The sequence below is a fragment of the Natrix helvetica genome (assembly GCF_964273705.1).
Source record: "Natrix helvetica genome assembly, chromosome: 2".
In the NCBI taxonomy this organism is placed as follows: Eukaryota; Metazoa; Chordata; class Lepidosauria; order Squamata; family Natricidae; genus Natrix; species Natrix helvetica.
In genome coordinates this window covers 113223223-113247410 of record NC_138552.1, presented here as the reverse complement: position 1 = coordinate 113247410, position 24188 = coordinate 113223223, and the positions used below count along the sequence as shown (strand labels likewise).

Here is a 24188-nt window from a genome sequence, read left to right as displayed (position 1 = left end):
TCCGCATCTCACCGCCACCTGCCTCCGCGGCAGTTCCGATTTCTCCTCAATCTAACCCATTGACCCGTCAATCTCAATCCGTGGGTCGTTCATTGGCTGGCGCTTCGGCCAATGAAGCGCTCGTGGGCCGGCCTCGCCTTTCTCCAAGCTCGGTGGCCTTGTTCTGGATCGCTGATTGACAGAAGTGGGAGGGGAATCGGTCGCTCATTGGCTGTTCAGGGAGGGATGGGTGGGATTTTGCATGAGTGCACACAGGGATACGGGAGTGGGGGAGGGAGCGGAGAGGCCTCCCCGGAGGAGGATGGTCCCCTCGGTGGGGCTGCAGCTGCTGAGCCCACCCTGTACTCCGTCGGTGAGTCCCTCTGCCCAGGGTCACAGCAGGAGGACCGGGTGGCTGCGGGAGAGGCCCTCCAGCAGCGTGGGCCTGGGGGTGGGGGTGGGGGTCTGGCCCCTCTTCGTAGCCCCAAACTACAGTGGCTCCGCACCCGAAATATCCCGGGTCCAACTTCTGCTCGTTCTCTGAGTGCAGAGCTCCGCGTGAAGCCTCTCTAGGTTCGTACCGGCAGGGCTTTCCCCTTCAATCTTCTTTCCCGAGGCTTCCGCAGTCCTGCTTCTTAGAGCAGAAGACGTTGCCATCTTCCCTCTCCGGAACCCTGTGGCAGGACCCAGTCTGTCCTTTCATCTCTGCAAGACGCCCGGAAAACCTCGGGAGCTCTCCAGAGGCCCGTAGGAAATAAAGGGAGTTGAGTTAAGTCTACTATTGACATGATGATGGAGTTCCGCAGAAGGCAAGCGCAGGCTACACCTAAAAGGAGGAGTGGATCCTAGAAGGAAGGGAATTAATAGCATCGGTAGGAAAGGTTAAGATTGCTTCTTCGGACTTCAAACACGTTCAGGTCCGGAAATGGAAACGTTTTTGTTACTCTTTATTTACGTGATGTTTATGTAAATTGTGATAAAAATACTGTTTGAGGATTAGATACTTATCCCAGTGAAATGGATAAACAATGAGAAATACTTGAGACAGACTAGATGTAATCTGAAGGCTCCCAAGTCCTCCAGGGCAGACCCGGAAATAGAATGTGAACTCCAGGACTGAAAAATAATGCCTAGGAATGGATTGACCCTTTTATTAGGATGATGGCGAATGAGCCATGCTGGAATGTTTGGTTGTAGGCCTAAAAATGCACACAGCCTTGAAAGCTTTTGAAAACAGTCTTGAGACTTGAAAGCACAATGAATGTATGCATTTTGACTTCTTCCAAGGGACTGGATGCAATTATTTCTTCCAAGGCATTGGAAGAAGTATCAGAAATGGGATAGGAAAGCTTCTGGGAAATGAACGAATCCTTAGGGATGGACATATCGCTATTCCCAAGTGCAAGACAGGGCTGATCTTTTCAATTCTATATTAGCTAGTGCTAATCTCTAGTAAATTATATCACTGTGGTTTTACATTTTCACTCTCCAAAATTCCCTTACCAGTGATATTCCAAATATCACTTGATATATACTGCTTTTTAGAAGATTGGGACTTTTATGTTTTGTAAACTTTTGAGAACGTGATTATAGGATGTGGCAGACAAAATTTTAAAATAGATATTTTCAAATCGCAAGATTGAATACAAGACATACAGCTGCCTGTATCACAGTCAAATGAAGGCATTATGAGAAAATAGTATTTTCCAAGAATACTGATTTAGAAGTTAACTGGCAAATATAAACATACCTCTGTAAATTTTCCAAACATTTAATTAGCATTAGTCATCTGTTATTCTACTATCAAGCCATAAACACTCAGAATGAGGAGGTACTGTACTGCACATCTTCCTTTATTAGGTATAGCATCTTTAAAGCTGAAGGAATTATTCTAAAAAGAGGCAAGGTTTGATTGATCGGATGGATGGAAAGATAGATATTTTATTACAATCAGCACAAAACCATATGTAACAAAGTTTGTAGCCAATCCAATAAGGACAATGTTAGCTGTAAAGCACGAGTAGAAAAAACATAAAGCCAGAAAACAGTAAAATAAGACTGAAATCAGTGTGTAAAATCATGTAAAGGCAATAGCATAAAAGTGGAGTCTGAAATGCAGAAATAATATATACATTAAAAGGCAACTGGTTAGCAAAAGGGAGCATCATTGTCTTAGTAGACAGCAGAAAAAGCTGGTGGTAATGGGTAGGCAGCTAAGAAAATAAAATATTACAAGGCATTGGTTACTGCCCAGTTTGGCAAATGCTCTTTTACCTTCAAGATTCTGTTGCTGGATCCCACCAACAGATTTTCCCCTTTCACTCCTCTGAACCCTGCATGAGCCTGTTGGCATGATTTATTATTATTTATTATTATTTATTAAGAGAGATCGCCCATCCTTTTTAACCTGAGGCTTTTAAATAAACAGTTGGCAACAAGTAGAACTAAGAGGAAGAAATGTCAATAACCTTCATGTTTTGAATATGGGCATCTGAAACTGAATATTCAAGACAAAATGGAACCTAGTTGGTACGCACCTGTCTCATATTTTGAACTAGGGTAGAGGACAACTTAAATCACTTTACCTTGTTTGGGGAGATCCTGTTGTGGCAATCCTGTTGATACTGGTTTGGGACTTCATGATAGTCCTGTTCTGATTAATGTTGCTGTTGTTGTTAGTTGCGAAGTTGTGTCTGACCCATCGCGACCCCATGGACAACGTTCCTCCAGGCCGTCCTGTCCTCTACCATCCTCTGGAGTTCATTTAAGCTCACACCTACTGCTTCGATGACTCTATCCAGCTACCTCATTCTCTGTCATTCCTTTCTTCTTTTGCCCTCAGTTGTTCCCAGAATTAGGCTCTTCTCCAGTGAGTCATTCCTTCTCATTATTTAAGTTTCATCTTCAGGATCTGGCCTTCTAAAGAACAGTCAGGGTTGATCTCCTCTAGGACTTTATCCGCTTGCACTCCAAGGGACTCGCAGGAGTCTTCTCCAGCAACATAGTTCAAAGGCCTCAGTTCTTTGACACTCAGCCTTTCTTATGATCCAACTTTCACAGCCATACATTGCAACTGGGAAAACCATAGCCTTGACTATATGCACTTTTATATGTCTCCGCTTTTTAGTATGCTGTCTAGACATAACTTTCCCCCCCAGGAGCAAATGTCTTTTAATTTCTTGGCTGCAGTCCCATCTGTGGTGATCTTGGAACCCAGGAAAATAAAATCTGTCACTACCTCCATTTCTTCCCAGGAATTTGCCAGGAATTGAGAGGGCCAGATGCTATGATTTTCATTTTCTTAATGTTGAGTTTCAAGCCAACTTTTGCACTCTTCTTCTTCACCTGCATCAAGAGGTTTTTTAGTTCCTCTTCACTTTCTGCCATTAGAATGGTATTATCTGCATAAATGAGGTTGTTGATATTTCTCCCGGCAATCTTAATTCCAACTTTTGATTCATCTAGCCCTGCCTTTCTCATGATGTGCTCTGCATATAAGTTAAATGGGCAGGGTGACAATATACAGCCTTGCCGGACTCCTTTCCCAATTTTGAACCAATCAGTGGTTCCATGTCCAGTTCTCACTGTTGCTTCTCAAGATTTCTCAAGAGACAAATAAGATGGTCTGGTACTCCCATCTCTTTAAGGACTTGCCACAATTTGTTTTGATCCACACAATCAAAGGCTTTAGCATAGTCAATAAAGCAGAAGTAGATGTTTTTCTGGAACTCCCTAGCTTTCTCCATGATCCAGCATATGTTGGCAATTTGATCTCTAGTTCCTCTGCCTCTTCGGAATCCTGCCTGTACTTCTGGTAGTTTTCAATCCACATACTGCTGGAGCTTAGTTTGTAGGATTTTGAGCATAACTCTACTAGCATATGGAATGAGTGCAATAGTGTGGTAGTTTGAACATTATTTGGCATTGCCCTTCTTTGGAATTGGAATGTAAACTGACTTTTTCCAATCCTGACTTGGACTACTGTGGTGTTGAATGGTTTGCCTTGGATTCGAACTGCGATCATTCTGTCATCCCAGTATTGCTTTTCCTACTCGTTTATTGACTATGATGGCTACTCCATTTCTTCTGAAGGATTCTTGCCTGCAGTAGTATATCTAATGGTCATCTGAATTAAATTCACCCATTCCTGTCCATTTTAGTTCATTAACTCCGAAGATGTCGATGTTCAGTCTTGACATCTCTTTTTTGTCCACGTTCAGCTTGCCTTGATTCATGGATCTTACATTCCAGTTTCCTATGGAGTATAGATCTTTACAGCACGGGACTTTCCTTTCACCAACAGATACATCCACAGCTGAACATCCTTTCGGCTTTGGCCCAGTCACTTCACTCTTTCTGGCGCTATTAGTACTAGCCCTCTGCTCTTCCCCAGTACCATATTGGACACCTTCTGACCCGAGGGGCTCATCTTCCAGCATCATATCTTTTTGCCTTTTGGTACTGTCCATGGGGTTTTCATGGCAAAGATCCTGGAGTGGGTTGCCATTTCTTTCTCCAGTGGATCACGTTTTGTCAGAGCTCTCTGCTATGACCTGTCTATCTTGGTTGGCCCTGCACAGCATAGCTCATAGCTTTCATTGAGCTACGTAAGCCCCTTTGCCATGATAAGGCAGTAATCCATGAAGGGGACGTAGACTATAGTAAAATGTAAAATGTTAACAATTAAAATAATTGGGACTATCGTGACTTTTTTTTTGTCCTACAAAAGGAGAACAATTTGCTGGCACCAACCACTAAAATTATTCTACAAATGCTTTAATCAAAAAGGGGGAATGCCTATTGCATAAGATCTTTGGAAAACACACAAATTCAGTACTGTAAAAGGTTATTGAGGCTTTCCATGTGTGCTTCTGTTCATCTTCTACAAACAGAATTAGGTTATCCTTGGTTAAAGTTCAGATTGATATGGTACCATTCAGGTTTTGCAAACATCTCTCTCCAAAAGAGTCTAAATTCTTGATTAAACAGTTAATGGATCTGATAATCCAATGCCTTATATGGATTATTGGATAAGTATCTACTCTCAAGATCAATTATTCCATTTGGAATATAAAGATCTGCAAGAAGTTGGAGCTTGTAGCTGGCCCTGAATGCTATATTTTAGGTGTTACAATGCTGTCATACTGAAACAGTACTTTTTTACTGGTTGCTTTTCAGCCTCAATGCCAGGGTGCTCATATTAGTGTACAAAGTATTATATGACAAACTAAAATTATTTGCAGGATCATCTATTATTTTGGGTTCTTAGGCACAGTTTGTGATTGAAACCGAAGGTTAGTTTAATGTCATAAAAATATTTTCCATAACAATGTGTAATCATTTTATTTTTTGATTACTGTTTCAGAGAGAATTTGAGATATACCTGTTGGCCCCACTAGATAAATCAGACTAAGGATCAACTTGCCATGATAGCTAAAATTACTTTTATTGAGATTTAGTATAAAGCAGAATCTTACAAATCTGTGTAGTTACTTCTTTTTATAGTTCAGTGACTTAGGGAGGCATCTGTCTGAACGTTTTCCAGATGTTATCTGGACAGTCTAGACTTTAAAAATGCTTTAGCCCCTTTTGTTTAAGGGGCTGTATCTCTCTCTCAAGGTAATCTTCAGTATATAGCAGTGATGGCTAACCTTTTTGGTGCCAAATGCCCAGCAAACCCCCAAAATGTAATGCGTGCATGCCCTGTGCATGCACCATGCCCCGTGCATGCACACACGCTCCGTGCATGCATGTGCATTCTTCCATGCATGCGCCCTGCCCTCCCACATCCCGTTGTGGCTTACAGGTTGGTGCAAGAGGCTTTCCAGGCCCAAAACACGGCACGGGGGGGAGGGGGAGCACACATGCACAAACTCCCAAAATGCAATATGAGCACCCCCAGCATATGCACCCTGCACATACGCAGCAGAGACCTAAAGCCCAGCTGGCCAACGGGAGGCACATGCGCAATGGAGTGGGGCTGGGGCGACAGCTGCCGTGCCCACAGAGAGAGCTCTGCGTGCCAGCTGTGGCACTCGTGCCATACATTTGCCATCACGGGTATATAAAATATTTTTTTTCAGAATTTTACTGTGTTTAAGTGTTTGCTTTTTCTATTGCTGTTAAATGTCTGAGTAATAAATAAAGTAAATAGTAAGAATAGACCTTGTAGAGGCCATTCTCATGTTCTATAAGGGAGATTAGTTAGTACTTTGGGAAAAGATTACTGAGAAGGAGAAAAAATTAAGAAAGAAACAAAGAAAGGGCACCAAGACTATATGAGAGAGCTTACAAGCAAGGAGTTGCTAAGAGAAATCCATACAGATTTGATTTAGAAGATGCTTAGGAGATTAATTTCACAAATGGCAGAATTTATGAGATTGTTTTGTTACTGGAAAGATACAGGTTGATAGATGGAAGAGTATAATTAAAAAAACTAGCTAAACCTAGTGAAATTCAGTGACAATAGGTATAGTTAAATAAAAAATTGATAAGGATAATACTGTATACAATGTGTAGTGTTATGATAAGCAATAATTGGATATGAATATTGAATGATACCTGTGAAGGGAAGGCTAGAAATCCTTTTGGATTATATATAAAAGTCAATAATAATAATAACAATTTAAAAAAAGAACTAAATTAGACACAGTTAAGTTTTGATTATTGGGGGATGAAATGTTACGTATGATATAGGATATAGTCAAATAAAGAAAGGATAATGATAATAATCTATATATATGTATGGGTATAATATAAGGAAACTGGATGTAAATTGTAAACAGTGATTTGGAAAGGAGGATTAGAAAATCTTGTTCTTAAATATTATGGTTGTTTAGCTAGAATGGGATATAAGGATTTAATGTTAATGGAGGATTTTATAAATAAGTAAATGAAATGCCAGTATGTGGTTATGTACTAAATTTTGGTATATTTTACGATGAAGGACGTTTAAACAATTATAGTCAAATAAAAGTGGAGGTATGATGATGGTAACATCTATAAACATTTGAGTTAAGATACTAGAGTTAATATGAATTATACTTGATGACGGTAAAAGAGATGCACAAAAACCTTTTGTAACCAACTGATACGCTTTCTACAGTATGTAAAGAAGGAGGATTTTTTTGTTTGTTTTGAAAATAAAAAATAAAAAAAAAGTTTCTGAAAAAAGAAAGAAACATGTTGTTTCGTATGCGATGGAGACTGTTGAAAGAGCTGAAAGACCAGGTTAAGAACAGATTGCCATGGAGAAAATATGTCTGTATGGCTGCTAAGGGTTAACAACAACCTAATGCCATCAATCAAATCATAAGATGGAGCAGAAAGAATTGCTCTAAACTGGAAATTTCTAGATAACCTATCATTAAATAATTGAGCTGCAATTATTGTTTTCTCTTATGAAAAAAGTGACTGATAAAATTGAATACTTTTAAGAGGAATGAGTCATGTTGTATCAGCTCTGGAAAGATTATACAAATGCTAATAACTATTTTATTGGTAAATTGAGGGTAATGTGTAATCTGTAATTGAACATTGACTATTATTCTGGGGTATTCTGTTGTATTCTTCTTTCTCGTACCTTACAGAATATTAAAAATGAAAAATATACTGAAAAAATTATATGAGAGAGAACACTATGCCCTGTAATATCCCACATCGGTGAAATTACACCCTTAAACACTGTTCCACCTGGATTATAGACTAGAACCATCCACTCAAGAAAAAAGCCACTGAAGAACAACACTTCCAACCTCTAACTCCTGCTGACAGTCCAATATGCTATGATCAAGAAAATTTTACAAGGACTAGGAAGGATATAGTATGCCCCATCAAGGTTCAAATCATCATCCACTAATGTGACTAATGCCATTTCCATCCCATGGAATCTAGATAATCCATATCTTTTATCACTATCACTCTTTGAAGCAGACTCCCTCCCCTCCCCTCAGCAAGGAAGTTTGGCTATATTCAAGGACAGCTTTTTCAAGAGATAGTACACAAATGCCTCTTAAAACATGTGGCATTACAAACAAGCATTTTCAGTTCCCCATATCCAGTAAATTCCTGCCTGCCTGGAGGAACTAGGAAAATTATGAATCATGTTGCATTTGGCAAACTCATTTTATAGAGAATCCTATCCACTGTCTTGACCATAATGAGGTCAAAAGTATCCTTGATTCAAAGCACAAGATCCAGTCTCAATACCATGTTGGATTCTGTCCAACTGACATATAGCTCTAGGACTTTCTCCATTAAGAAGCCTGCAAAATTATACAGAGAGCCTGCAGAAACCTTATCCCATCTCTGAGCAGGGTGCTCATGTAAATATCTCGAGATATAATAAGGACAGAGAAGAACGGACATTACCCAATAAAAATCTCTTTCGTGGGAGATCCCAAGTCCACTAAAGGAGCAGTAAGTTCAATAAGAAGCCCCCCCCCTCGACTGTCACTCAGTGAATATACTTCAAAAGTTCTTGTTCAGTCTGGTAGCCCTGTTTCTTCAGCATGTCATCTTGAACCTTAGTTGCAGTCAAGCCTCACCTTCACCACAATGCCAATTTTCTGCCATTATTTTTCCCTCAGTGATAGCAGAAGTAGCACTCTTTTGTCCTCTAATGAAAAGTTCCTCTTTTAGAAACTATGAACCTGGAGTAACATACTACTACTAGCCACAGATTAATAACCTAACAGCTAATTAAAATACCATCTTAAAAAAAGAAGCCGTTTTGACTTAATATTCCCAAAAGAGGGTGAAATGATAACTGCAGTTCTCTCTTTAAAAAAAAACCCACTCTTTGTCTTAGATTCCGTTTAACTGTCATTCTTGTTTTCAGTAGTTAGTTTCTCTCTCTCCCTCCCCCCCATTATTATTATTATTTCCTTTCATTTGGTCCTCCTTTTGTTATTTCCTTGTGCACTACTGGCACTACTGTATATTATTTTCCTTCTACTTGCTTCTCTCTCAGGATACTTTCACAAGGGATTGTTTCTGCTCTTCAGTCCCACTTGTATGGCTTTGGGGGGGAAAGTCAAAGATGAAAAAAGCATCCTGAAAGGTCCCAGGAAAGGTCAGGGCAGAACCCACCATGACAGCTATTTGATAAATGCATGCATAAAAATAAAGGTATCGGCTTAATTATGTGTGAATGGGCTAAAATAGATGTCCTAAAATAGGAATTATTTCAGCTACATTGTTTTAGATGTATATGAAAGTTGGAATGTATAGGTTGGTAATAGTTGTATGTTAAGCTCCAATGAATAGTGGTAATGAAAAAAGTAAGATTTGGATTTTGAGAAAAAGTGTTCAGGATTCCGGAGGAATGCAAGTGTGTGTGTGTGTTTGTGTGTGTATACTTGGAGCAAATGGAAACATCTGAAAGTGTGATTGATTTGATCGTTTCTGATAAAAGATTAAGAGATTGAGGGTTTTTTCTTCAAAGAGCCTGAGATAAATAGAATGATAATTGCTATTGATAGTATTGTATTTTTCTCCATATGGATAACTGGAAAAAATAACTCTTGGTGAACTTCATGAAACTTGGAAAGTACTTGTATCTGCTATGCATACATTTTCATTTATCACAAGGACTGTAATTATGTCCTTTGTCTTCTTTCAGAAAGTAGTCATGCTCTCCTTTTCTAGCTTTGTATTCTTGCTGCCTTATACCTATCACCTGTCCTTGTTTTCCTGCAGTAGCCAACAAATGATTTATTAATTGCATGGTAAAGAATGTCTTATAAATCTCTTCCACTGAGCATGTTTCTCCATGTGATAGTTCTCTTTAGGGAAAGGTACTTTCTGGAATAATTTACTATTGCTCTTGTATTCGATTCCAAAAATCCTTGTCCACTTTTGTGAGCTGAAGTGTGGCTATTTTTTTATTCCATTCTCCTTATTTTTTTTACAGTGTTCCTCTATAGATTTACATTTTAAACATGTTTAGTTTCTTTTAGGCAGGGAAAGAAAAATGCTTTTCCCTTCTATTCCTTATGTAGCCACCACCTGTAGATATACCCAACACTGGTGTATTTGAGAAAATGTAAAACAAGAATCAGTGACGTGAGCTCCAACCAACATGCCACTGCTATGTAGATTAATATTAGGTAATATAGGTTTTATTAACTAATAAAAAGACTCACTAAAGTTACTGCAACATTTTACACTAAATATAAAATTGAATGTTGCTATTACTTTAGACATTCATGACTCAGAAATAGGGCTTTTTAGTCAGCCTTCTCATGAATTGTCCTTTGTGGCTGATACATAGAATCATAAGGTTGGAAGGGGAAGTTCTTCTCTACTCTTTGAGCCTCAACATCTATTGTGACCAGAACTGGATGCAGTATCCAAAATGTGGCCTCAACAATATGGTATAAACTGGTAAAAAGGTAAAGGTAAAGGTTCCCCTCGCACATATGTGCTAGTCATTCCCGACTCTAGGGGCCGTTGCTCATCTCCATTTCAAAGCCAAAGAGCCAGCACTGTCCAAAGACGTCTCCGTGGTCACGTGGCTGGCATGACTAAATGCCAAAGGCACACACAATGCTGTTACCTTCCCATCAAAGTGGTCCCTATTTTTTTACATGCTTTGGTACTGCTAGATTGGCAGAAGCTGGGACAAGTAACGGGAGCTCACCCCGTTACGCAGCACTTGGGATTCGAACCACTGAACTGCCGACCTTTCAATCAACAAGCTCAGCGTCTTAGCCACTGAGCCACCACGTCCCTTTCTAGAATGCTTACAAGCTAGTAAACCAAATAGTTAGGTGGTAACATTAAGAAAACTTTAGGAAAACTAAGATCTTGGCATCCAGCCCTCTCAATTCCTGGCAAATAGATGGGGAAGAAATGGAGGTAGTGACAGATTTTATCTTCCTGAGCTCCAAGATCACTGCATGGGGGACTGCAGCCAAGAAATTAAAAGACGCTTGCTCCTGGAAAGTTATGGCAAATCTAGACAGCATACTAAAAAGTAGAGACATTACCCTGCCAACAAAATTGTGTATAGTCAAGGCTATGGTTTTCCCAGTTGCAATGTATGGTTGTGAAGGTTGGACCATGAGAAAGGCTGAGCACCAAAGTATTGAGGCCTTTGAACTATGGTTCTGGAGAAGACTCCTGCGAGTCTTGGAGTGCAAGGCAATCAAACCAGTCAGTCCTAGAGGAGATCAACCCTGACTGTTCTTTAGAAGGCCAGATCCTGAAGATGAACTCAAATACTTTGGTCACCTAATGAGAAGGAAGGACTCACTGGCGAAGAACCTAATGCTGGGAAAGATTGAAGGCAAAAGAAGAAGGGGATGACAGAGAATGAGGTGGCTGGATGGAGTTACCAAAGCGTCAACTGAAATGGACTCCAGAGGATGGTAGAGGACAGGAAGGCCTGGAGGAACATTGTCCATGGAGTCGCGATGGGTCGGACACAACTTCTCTACTAACGACAATAAGAAGTACAAACCATATATGGGTAGCTAAATAGGGAAACTGTGAAGTTCCCAAGAGATGACCTAATTAATTTACAAGCCTCGAGACAAAGTTTTTTAAAAAAACATTCATTTATTAGGATCAACATATTGGCATGACTTTCTGTGGAGCTGAAACTAAATTCCACTTAATGGCGTCTGAACTTTACCCCTGTGTCCCATCCCTCTGCCTGAAGTCAATCACATTCACCAACAAGATGTTACGGCAGGTTATAGATATGCGCATTCACAGGCCAGCTGCAAAGAATATGAGACTTGGGGGCCAAAAGTATGTATGGAATTCTCCTCCCTTCCCGAGTTGATAGTAGTCATGGAAACGCTTTACACGTTTGCATTGTTGCTTCTGCTTCAGTGTTCAATACATAGGTATATTAACACAGTTTAATTATATAGGTTGATTATACTAATGTAAAATTATTTCAAAATTGTAGTGAAAGATTGCTACAAACACATGCATTTTCAACTGTAATGAGAATTGATGTAGTAGCTTCAAAGATTGTGATGAGTTTTTCTGTTTTCCTAGATTCTTTTGTCTCAAACTATGCCAGAGATGACAGAGAAAGCTCCCCTTAAGAAGCAGCACCGGTATGTTTCCACATTGCCAATAAGTATATGGTATAATGGTATAATCCTATTTCTTGCTACAGAGAAATGAAAGATAATGATTTGGTTGAGATCACATTGATCCTGTTAATTCTCTGTTCCAGCCTCTGAAAGTAGAGAATGAAGACTAGAATAACCACGAAAAAGAGGGTGTTCTGACTTCAGGCTTCTGCGCACACACACACACACACACACACACACACACACACACACACACACCTCTTTTTAACAGCCTGTACATCTGAAAAGGGTAAAATAGGCATGAAAGAAGTGGGGCTGGGAAGACTCCAATTTTAATTAAACTATCATATTCTATTTATTTTTAACGAAAATGAAAAAGTACTTGGTAGCCAGATACTGCAAAATTAGGTGAGCTATCAGTCAACATGATAAATAGTGGTGAACTATAACAGACTATGCTTTGCTGTATTGTCTGAAGCGTTATTTATCTGGAAATAGCTTAACAGTAGTAGCTATTGTCCAACTTGGTTTAATGTAGCATGCATGCGTATCAGTAATACTGGAATTTACACTAGGCTTATCAGGAATTTAGTGTAAAATATGGAGGAGGTGGGGTGGTTCTGCAAAAATATACAGCATATAGCTCTCCATCCATTCCATGCCAATGTGAGAAGTATGTCTCTGTGATATGAACAGCTATTGCATTTTCTTTTTATATGAAGTTTCTTGAATTTCTTAGAAAACTGAATAGAAAAGTGTCTCCTTTGAAATGAGCCTAAAATCAGATTAGCGTTCATTTTGCTAGGTTTTAGGAAAGCAATTGCATTTTTTTTAAACCGGCCTGGTAGCCAGCCTCCAACCTGAGTTCTTCTTTGCTGCTTGCTTGCTCTTCAAATGCAGATGTTTTTGTAATTGCAGATGTAGCTATAAATTGTTTTGTACTTTCTAAATGTAAGCAACCTAGAGTCCTTTGGGATTGGAGAAGGAGATAAACCTAGATCAGTTAATCAGTCATGTGTTTGTATTTGTGTACATGTACATGTACATAGAGTCGTTTTAATATATTTGCAGGGACAGTAATTGAAAAATAAATTATTTGGTGTAGCATGACACCTTTAAGAAAAATGTATCAAAGGAAATGCAGTAATGAAATGCTAAATCTGCATTCCTGCCATGACAATCACAAGCTTTTCCAGGGTCCAGTACATGATTTCTATTCTATCTAGATTTAAAAATAAATGTCATTGGGTAGGGAAATATGGAACATTGGCAGGAAAAATGTTCTTTAAACTTGTTTTTATGTTAGAAATTTATAGGAAAGTATAAAATTATATTTTAAATGTATGTAACATAATTCCCTACTCTAGTACATAAAATAATATATCCATTGCATATGCATTTATAATGTTTCCCCTATTCCTTATATCTATGATATTTGTTTACATTACTGGTGACATAATAGTGATCCATATTGGAACTTTTGTTCAAAGCTTGAATTTCCACAAGAGAACCCATTTAAAGCCTCATTTTGTGCCTGTTTTATGTGTGCAATTTTGTGTATGTATGTTTTAGGGAATATAAATTTTCTTGTGTTAAAAAATAAACAGGTTAATTAGTTATATGCTATAATATTCACTGTATATGGGAAGTATGTTTGTCAGAACAGAACATTATTTTACAAATGTTTATGGATTTAATAAAATACTTCAAAAAGAAATAAATAGTTCATGTTTTTTTAACAGGAAGAAAAACCGAGAGACTCATAATGCAGGTAAAATTTTAATATTTTTCATTTTTAGTAATAATTTTTATTGAAGTTTAAAAATACAAAGACAAACTAATACAAATGAAGAAAAATGCAAAAAGACCAAAATATGTGTGGGTATGTGAGACTTTCTCTTCACTCTTCTGAGTTAAAATCCATACATATACATCTCTTTTCTGAATTATTTGTGTGTCCCTTTTAGCTATTGAAACATTGATGAGTTTCATTGTGAATCTTGTGTAACTTCATATCATTAATAAATCCTAGCGATTTTAAATCTGTGTTCAAAACAGCCTCATTCTCAGTTCTACCCTTTTCTGTCTCTTCTTTTGAACCTGTTTATATATTCACAAGCAATTTTAAAAGAAAATTGTGAGTACACTATTGCCAATTATCCTTGACTTCTTCCAGAGTTAAAATACTTTCTGCCATTGTATATTAGTATGTCTGCACCTTAGTTATACATTTTTAGTTCTTTCTGATTACCTCTAGTAACCAGGTCTCCTTAAATGTTCTTATCTTATTCCAAGAGAAAGGTTTCTTACACTTAAAATCAAAATCTTCATATATTTTTATAGGAGTTTAAACAAACCACAAGAAATATTCTTGTAATTATTTCTTAATTTTTTATGGTCTGGCCTCTTAACTCATTTAAAAACTCTTTGAAATCAAATTTCTAATCACTCCTTTGCTGCTTATTTCTGATTTTATTCATTAAGCTCTTAGACTTACATGAAACTTTTTTTTACTGAGGAAAATCACCCAGCGTAATAAAACTTGTCCTTCTGAAAATTCTTAATATTCAAAAAGCAACTTTTTGAGTCACTTCCAGGAAAAATGATTAAGTACAGAAGTAGGCAAACCTAGTGTCTCTTTGAAGGCTCTGAACTGTAGCTTGGACAAAATGATTCTTCCAGCATCCAGAGCTCTAAAACCCACCAGAGACACCTGATTTACAGCCTCATTGCAGGGAGCATATGTATGAAGTGCTATGATAGATCGCAGGGCCTCTCCTTATTCTGAAGAGGAATTCAGGGAATTGATTCATTCACCAGTTCCTTTTTCCACTGCATCAGCTCCACGCTCATAGACCCATCTTCAGTTGTCCAGGCTTCCAGTTGAGAGGAACTTTAATATTGGTGGAATCCAGGTGATTCTTCTAAGTATGCAAAACCAAAGACTATCAAAACAGAAAAGTGTTATTATTTCTAAGCAACCTGTAATTGTAAGTGTACATACAGTGGGTTCTCTTTTTTATAGTGGAGAGGCATCGAAAGAAGAAAATCAATGCTGGTATAAACCGAATTGGTGAGCTAATTCCATGTTCCCCTGCACTGAAACAGGCAAGTAGGAATGTATGTTAATACCAGCTGTATATAGACCTTAGAGTTTATTCCCCTATTCAAACAAAATGCCCCTATTCAAACAATCAAGACTTGGGATTAATTGGAATATACTCAAGTTTTAATTGTGAAATGCAATTAAATATCTTATTGCAGATAGCTTGTATAGTGACTACCATTGTGACTGGCAGTTCTGTCATTAAGTAAAGTGGTTATCAATCTTTTTAAAATATATATTAACAAAAAAGATTCTGTGGCAGTTACATTATAATTTTGAAATTGTCTAAATCGGTTGCAACAGCCTGTTTCCCTGAAAATAAGATCTCCCTGGATAATAAACCCAATCGGGCTTTTGCGTGCATGCACTAAAATAAGACCTCCCTCGAATATAAGCCCTCCCCAAAAATATTGCAACACAGAGCAGCCATGAGGTGACCACGCTCGCTGCCTCCTGCACCTCAAAAATGATAAGACCTCCTTGAAAATAAGGCCAAGCGCTTATTTTGGGGTTCAAAAGAAAATAAGACCCTGCCTTATTTTCGGGGAAACATGGTAGGAGATTTTTTAAAAACTAAGCAAAAGAGCTATGGAAAATTTCCTGAAAATGTTTTTGTTTTGTGAAAGTTTTCGATATCTAGTTACATTGTATTAGCATGGGTTGATGGTAATGTTAACTTTATTAGCCTTAATGTTTTGTTACTTTTTCCTCTGGACATTATAAGTCAATTCAAAATTGGTATCCTTTACAGAGTAAGAATATGATTCTGGATCAAGCATACAAATATATAACAGAAATGAAAAAGCAAAACGATGAACTTCTGTTAAATGGAGGAAACAACGAACAAGGTGAATAGATTATTCTATGAATGTAACATTTTATAGTCTTTCCTTATTTATCTGGGGTTGCTGCAGAAGGCTTTATGAAGCATTACCAAACAAAATGAAGTACTGCACTGTCTTTCTGTGACTGAATTATTTCAAACTATTTCCACTTCAGGAAAGAGGCTCTGTTGCTATAAGGTGGTAAGCATTCAGTTTATAGCACTGATAAATATTCTAGAATATTCTACTGCTACTGCATATTTATGTTTATATTTAATGAAAGTAGTTAGCAAATGTAGCTTTTACTATTCTCAACATTATATAAAATTGGCACATTTGTTTTTATTGCATACAGGTTTTAAAATAAAGGTTCATTTATTGCTCCTCCTCGTTTGGTTTGTAACTATTATTAAAACTTTCCAGCAAGTTCAGCACTGATTGTCCAAATCTTTATGGTTCAAGTTATTATTTTGTTTGATCTAATAATCTACTACTAATAAAGTTACTACTAATATTTTAATTAAAATATTTGCTCATTTTACTTCTTAATACATCTTCCTTGTATGAGCTAGGATTGTTGCTTTCTTGAAAAAAGATTTTATATGAAAAAAAATACAGGTAGTCCTTCACTTACAACAGTAGTGACCTTTCACAGTTACAATAGTATTGAAAAAAGGTGACCATTGCATCATCTTCCTGGTCATGTGATTTACATTTGGATGCTTGACAACTGACTTACATTTATGACGGACGCAGTGTCCTGGAGTGATGTTATCCCTTTTGCGACACTCTGAAAAGCAAAGTCAATGGGGAAACAAGATTCACTTAACAACTGTGTTACTAATTTAAGAAAGGCAATGATTCACTTAACAAATGTGGCAAGGCAAGGCGTAAAATGGGGCACAGGTCACTTAACAAATTTCTCACTTAGCAACAGAAATTTTTTTCTCAGTTGTGGTTGTAAGTTGAGGAATAACCTGTAGTTAAAAATAGGAAAGCAAAGCTAAGTCTAATGTGCAATTAATAACTGAGTTTAACAGCAATTTAATTATTTTTAAAATTTATCCCAGGTAATTAGTTCTATATTTTCACCCAAATGCCAAGAATAGGATCAATAATTTCTTTTATTAGAATCTTCTGATCCTATTCTTTAGGGTTTATTAGATTTTACTGCATCTTCTAGCATTTATATAACCATTTTCTTCAGTATGAAAGTCCAGTATGAATTTGAATAGTAATAATAAAAGCATAGTTCCTTTTTAAGAGGGCCTCTACACCTGCACTTTTTCACACAATCAGGAATGAGGCATTGGATTAGACAGGAGAATGAATACAACCCCAACTTCACATAGCAGTTTGGATAATAGCAAGGACAGGCTCATCCAAGTTACATCAATCACTTAATCAACTAGATTTTTCTCTGCTTTTTTCTAATTAGCACTAAACTTCTTACAATTTTTTCTGCAGCTGAAGAAATAAAAAAACTCCGGAAGCAATTGGATGAACTCCAGAAAGAAAATGGGCGCTACATAGCATTGTTGAAGGCTAATGACATTTGCCTTTATGATGATCCTACAATCCATTGGAAAGGAAATCTTAAAAATTCAAACGTTTCTATTGTAATTCCAAATGATCAGATACAAAAAAAGAAAGAAAACTTGAAAAATACAAATATTTCTGTTGTTATCCCCAATGATCAACTGCAAAAGAATATCGTTGTATATTCCAATGGCAGCCAGTTTGGTGGAAGTAACCAGGGGCCATCTGTCCAGGGAATAACTTTTAATATAGGACATAATTTACAGAAACAGACAGCTAATGTTGTTCCTGTCCAGAGGACTTGCAATACTCCTGCAACCATTTCTAGTATTTATTCAACAGCAATCAAATCAGGTATTCAAACTTCAGTTTCATCATTAGTATCAGGCCTACGAAATACAGATAAAAAAACTCTTGAGCAATCTACCTCTGAGAACAAGCAAGGCACCTCTACCTGTACTAGTGCTGTTGATTCTCTGAATACCTCGCAGCTAGTAAGACTGCAGAGTGGAAAACAGATTTCATCACAAGATGAGAATGACATCTCCAAATCTAAAAATAAACAAGGGAGTTTGAAGCCGATTGAGAAAACAAGTGTACTAAGCCCCAGCCTTTCTTCCAGTGTTAGTATAGATGTACTTCATTGTCAACAAGCAAATATACCAACAGAAGTGGGTTCAAGAAGTGGGTCTCTAGGAAGCTGTGTAACTTCTGCAGCTGACTCAACCTGTGCTGCATCTATTGATGGAAAGACATCCACAGAAAAGGTCTTCAAAAGCCTAGATGGTAGAACTCAAGAAGGAGAAGCCCCAAAGGCTGTAACAGAATTGAATATAGTGCCTGCTACTACTGTGGAGAAATGGCCTTTTCCCAGTTCTTCAGGTGTTGGCATTCCAGAGTCAAAAAGCATTGGTAATCTTATGAGAATCTCTTCAGCTGGAAATACCCAAACCACTTGGACTACATTGCAGCTAGCTGGAAGCACTGTTCAGCCTCTAAATCATACTCCATCCAACATAATGACAGCTCTTTTAAATGAGCCAATTAATGGTGCTAATATTATAGCTTCCACTCCAAACAAGATTCTGGCCAATGCTGATGGTTTAAGTAACCCTCTAATTCCAGATGATCACCCAGTTGACCAATTGGTTGTTACCTTGCCATCTCATCCATCTTTACCTATTCAGCCACTAATTAGTAAGGCACAAACTAGAGCGCAAATGGCAAGCAGTCTCCTTCCCGTGAATCCAGCCATGCAAGTGATTCAAGTATCTCAGCCAATGACCTCCCCTATCAATACATCACCTATTAATCAGAACATTGTAATTCTCCAGCCTCCTAATGCTAATTCCTGTCCTCCAGTGCTGAGAGCTGAACTCCCAAATCAGACTGTTAGCCAGCAGATTGTAATAATACAAACTGCTAATCCAAATCCCCTCTCTTTTTTCTCTACACCATCGGTTGTTAAAATGCCTGTGAATGGAACAAATGCTGGCAATCTTATACAAAGTGCCTCTGGCCCTCATATGTTTGGTGGGAAACATCTTGTTCACATTTTACCAAGGCCCTCCTCTTCAACATCATCTTGCCTAACACAAACATTTTCTGTTTCAATGCCTAACCAAAAGCTTCCACAGACCATTTCTTTAAATGGACAGTTGTTTGCATTAAAGCCTATGAAATCCTGTTCTGGAGATTCAGATCAAACCCCTATGCAAATTATTCAGCCTACCACCAGTGAAGATCCAAATACCAATATTGCCCTCAATGCATTTGGTGCTTTAGCTAACCTCAATCAAAGTATATCACAGATGGCTGGCCAAAGCTGTCAACAAGTGTCTGGCAATCCGTCTACCAACCCCAAAATTGTTAGTAACCAAACCGCGCCAATATCTCCTGATTTGCTAACAGTGACAATACCTTCCTCTTCAGCTGCTGAGAGTTCTAGATTAACCTGTACTTCATCTTCACTAGACATTTCTCCTCCTAAAACTGCTGGTTTGGGTTCAAAATGGTCTAATAAAAATTCAGGTACTAAGAAAACTTCAGTCGCCAACAACAACCTTGCATGTCAAGCAGATCTTGAAAAAGAATGCAAAAAAATTGATAGGAATGTGACAACTGCATCTGAACATTCAGGAAGTGACATATTGCTTGAAAATATGCCCGTTGTTTTGCAGTGCTTAGCTGTACCACAGGCAAACTGTAGAATATCATCAAATGATATACATGCTTCTGATCCTCATCCCAAAGATAGACTGAGAACTGAACAGAACATGGAATCTACTCTGGCATCTGATCTGAATGCAGCCGGAGTGCCTAGGCCATTGTCCCTGGAATCATCCTTATTGGGTCAATTTGAGGTAGTTCCTGCAATTTCCACAGACGGTGCTTCTCCACCTCTCCAGATATGTAAATCTCAAACCAACTCAACAGCAAATTCTAAGTTATCAGAACTATCCAAATGTATATCCACCAGTCCTTTACTACCGTCTTCTTCAGATTCTCCAGTGACAATTTCTCAAATTTCTGAGACGTCAGTGTCAAACAGAGAAACGAATACAGAGAATGTTCCCAGAACAGAGGTCTCAGAGATCTGCAGGATGGAACAAAATTGTTCCATTGTAATGCAGGCCTCAGATTTATTGGAAGAACAGGGCCTAACCAAAATGTTCTCAGAGTTTAATAAAGTAGGTGATGTACAAAAATCCTTTTCAGTCCAAGTAGAGCACCCCAGTTTTTGTACTCAAAGCACAAAATCAAACATCAGCTCAAATGATAATTTGGGAAGGAAACAAGAAGAACTCTTGCTGATAAATGCTGAAGAAGAAAACCTCACACGGTCTAATTCTTGCACCTCCGATCAGGAAGCTATCACTGCTAATAGACAAGTAGACTCCCCCATGTCAACTAGTTCAGGTAGCAGTTGTGGGTTTTCTGTTGCATCCATGTTGCCAGATACATGTAGGGAAAATGTTTCCAACAGCACTTTGGTGAACCCACATAGCACCTGCACATTTTCAGAGCAAACAGATATTGTAGCACTAGCTGCAAGAGCAATTTTTGACCAGGAGACTCTTGCAAAAAATACAGGAACAATGTCAGGAACCTCTATTTCCAAGGGTAGTAAAGTAGCATCTCTAGGAAAAGACCAACCATTCAAAGCCCATCCAGTTAAAAATACTAATCAAATGGAAACGGGGCCAAACAATTTCAGTACTCAGAATTCAATGCAAATAAATATTGAGTTGTCTGCAGAGAAAAGTTGTTCTGTTAGACTGGAAATGGCTGATACAGCTTTGCAGATTCCAACTCCACAACCATCAAGTACCTCCAGCTTGAGTGTGAATAATCTCATACATCCAACATGTATCATACATCCTCCAGTAAGCTGCTCAGGTGTACCATCATCTTCAGATCAAACAACTGTTTCTGTATCTGGGACTCCATCTGTCCCTGCTAATTCATATATGGCTCAGTCTCCAGGACATTCTCCAAGGTTGATGGCAGAGTATCCTTCAGAACAGTTATCTGCTCTTCAGACTGCCACGATGCAAGGTCCACAGATATGTGAACCACATTTAAAGCAGCAAAGACAAAGCCGCAAAGAATCAGCAAAGCGTTCTATTCAAGATGATCACATGCTTTCTACATCAAAGAGGCAGAAACATTGCCAGACAGCAGCTCTACAGCTTGAAGACATGGCTCTGTTGAATCAAACAGCTGATGATATTGAGGGTCAAAATCAAATCCGTGTGAGTCAGATCCCCCCCAACTCATCTAATCTTGCAGTATCAGTGAGTAGTCAAGGACATACCAATAGCCATAGCAGGTTATTTCAAGCCAGCAATTTTGTGTCGCCTACTTCGAGGCAAGTTGAAGTTCAATGTAATTCTCATCCACCTATCCTTGATCAAGCAGGACAGCATCTGCAGCCAATCCAACATGCTGTCTCTCAGGGTATGGCTCATCTTCAGGTTAATCACCCATATATGAAACCACAGCAACAGCAGCCTGGACAGCTAAGAGAACGGCATCAATTGTATCAACTTCAGCATTATATTTCTCCTGCAGAAAGTTCTATACACACTCAAACCCATATTGCCCATCAGCAAAGAATATTGCATCAAGAAGCACAGCTGCAGAAAAAGAGAGGTCTCATTCAAGCCACACAGCCCACCACACTTACTTTACAGCAAAAGCATCATGGAAATGACCAATCACGGTCAAAGAGTAGCCAGCCACACCCCCATCACTCCCAGATTCAACAATTGCAGCAGCATTACCCTTCTTCCCAGTCTGAGAAGAATTGTGAGAATACTGCTTTGAGTAGAACTCATAGCCACCCACGGAGCCACCCAAGTCAGGACATTCTGCATCAGCAGTCATCAGATGTGGGAAGCAGACAACCAGGTTCTGGAGTTCCTTCTGAACATGCCTCGGGACATAGTCAGATGCACAGAATGTTGACCTCTAGGGCTTTGGAGCAGCAGATAGTGTCTCAACCTAGTATTGTGTCTAGACCAGATGTTTCCTGTCTCCCTCATAGGCAAGAAAGAAATAGAGTTAGTAGCTACTCTGCAGAGGCACTTATTGGGAAGTCTTCATCTAATTCGGAACACAGGCTAGGAGTATCCATGCAGAGCTTCAAAGTTTCAGATCATCTTGAAATGAGAAACTATGCTGATGTATCTAGGAATAAAGAACTAGTAATTCATAATACACAGAATCGTGTATCTGTAGATCATCCACTTGGATCAGACATTCAGAGGCTCTCTGAGTGTCAGACATTCAAGGTGAATGCCATTAATCAACAGCCTACAGGTAATTTTGATGTGCAATCTTCAAGAAGTAATGAAATAAGTAACTCTCTCAGGGGTATGCAAACACAGAGTTTTCGACTTGCCCAAAATGCTGGACCACCAATAGACAGACAAAAGAGATTGTCTTATCAACCAGTTCAAAGCATTTCAACAGGAAATCCTCTCCCTCCCCGAAGAGACAATGAGAATACATGTCACCAAGGATTCATGCAAAGTTTACTTATTCCTCATCTTGGAGATCAAGCTAATGGAAACCAAAGACCAATTTCAGAACATCAGAGAAATCCACAGTGTGTCAGTTCCTCAAATATTGATTATAATTGTGCCCCAGCAAGAGAAAGTATTCATATTCGGAGGGAAGGTGATGATCAGAACAGAGAAAGTTGTGATATGTCTCTTGGTACTATTAATGGTAGGAACAATGCTTTAACTATTCCCTTCTCAAGTTCTTCTGGAGATATTCAGGGCCGCAACTCAAGTCCCAATATTTCTATCCAGAAATCTAATTCCATGAGAATAACAGAGAGCCATGGAACAAAAGGTCACCTAAATGCCTCAGCTTCTAGCAATGTACATGGAGCTACACGTCCTCTTCACTATGCACCAGTCTCTCGTGGGAATGCTGACCAGGTTCCTCCATCTGTTCGTCAAACCAATTCTTCAGCCACTGATCGATCAAGACATCCTTTACAGGATAACGGTGGCTCTAAAATTCGCCAGTCTGAAAGAAATCGTTCTACAAATCAGAGGCATGGGAATGTGTTTGAACCTTCTCTTCCCCAACTCCCTTTATCCACTGGTGGAGGAATGATCCTTGGCCGACAGCAGCCTTCCCTTGAAAAAAGGGGCAGCATTGTACGATTCATGCCTGAAGGGCCACATGTCTCTCATGACAGTACAGCTGCTGAACAGCACACTCTGTCTCAAAATTTTGGATTCCCTTTTATTCCAGAAAGTGGAATGAATCCCCCAGTAAATGCTAACACTTCATTTATTCCACCAGTAACTCAACCCAATGCTACCCGCACAGCAGCCCTGATTCCAGTTGATCCTCAGAATACATTGCCGTCTTTCTATCCACCATATTCTCCTGCACATCCCCCCCTGTCTAATGACATTTCAATTCCTTATTTTTCTAACCAAATGTTTTCTAATCCAAGTACTGAGAAGCCAAGTGGTGGAGGTTTAAATAATCGATTTGGTTCTATTTTGTCACCTCCCAGACCAGTTGGTTTTGCTCAGCCAAGCTTTCCCCTTTTGACAGATATGCCTCCAATGCATATGGCCAATTCATCACACTTGTCCAATTTTAATTTGACTTCTTTATTCCCAGAAATAGCTACAGCTCTTCCTTCAGATGGATCAGCAATCTCGCCACTGCTCTCAATAGCAAATACATCTGGTTCTGACTCTTTGAAACAATCATCGAATCGGCCTGCCCATAATATAAGCCATATTCTAGGTCATGATTGCAGTTCAGCTGTGTGAAAAGAATGGGAAGGGGTGAATTTTTTTGAATACCCATTTTTATATGTGTAACGCATATATACTTGTATAAATTTGGATTTATCATTTGTAAAGATTTATAACAATCATTCTGGAATGGTTTCATTTGCAGGTCCTTGGGAAGTAACATTTTGCACAAGATGTATGGAGAAAATTTAGGTTGCTCTTTAAAATTGATATAAACATCTCTGTGTCATAAATTCTTCAATTTCAATTTAATGCCATGCTTAGTTTCTGATGACCTCTATGAAACTGTATGGAAATCATTGCTTCATTTTCAAGATTTCTAGTTAACAGGAATAGAAATAGTAATGTAGCAATTTCCTCCCACTCAATATAGATTTTTTTTTGCCACTGA

At 38.6% G+C, this 24188-nt stretch overlaps 1 protein-coding gene across 1 annotated transcript; it reads left to right on the top strand.

The window, feature by feature from the left end:
• The first annotated feature begins 235 nt into the window (after positions 1 to 235).
• USF3 (upstream transcription factor family member 3) lies at positions 236 to 24188 on the top strand. The gene is made up of 6 exons (XM_081940512.1): positions 236 to 352; positions 11992 to 12053; positions 13775 to 13803; positions 15058 to 15140; positions 15890 to 15986; positions 17430 to 24188. Exons 1-6 carry the CDS (start codon positions 242 to 244, stop codon positions 23810 to 23812), a joined length of 6765 nt encoding a protein of 2254 aa, XP_081796638.1. The 5' UTR covers positions 236 to 241; the 3' UTR covers positions 23813 to 24188.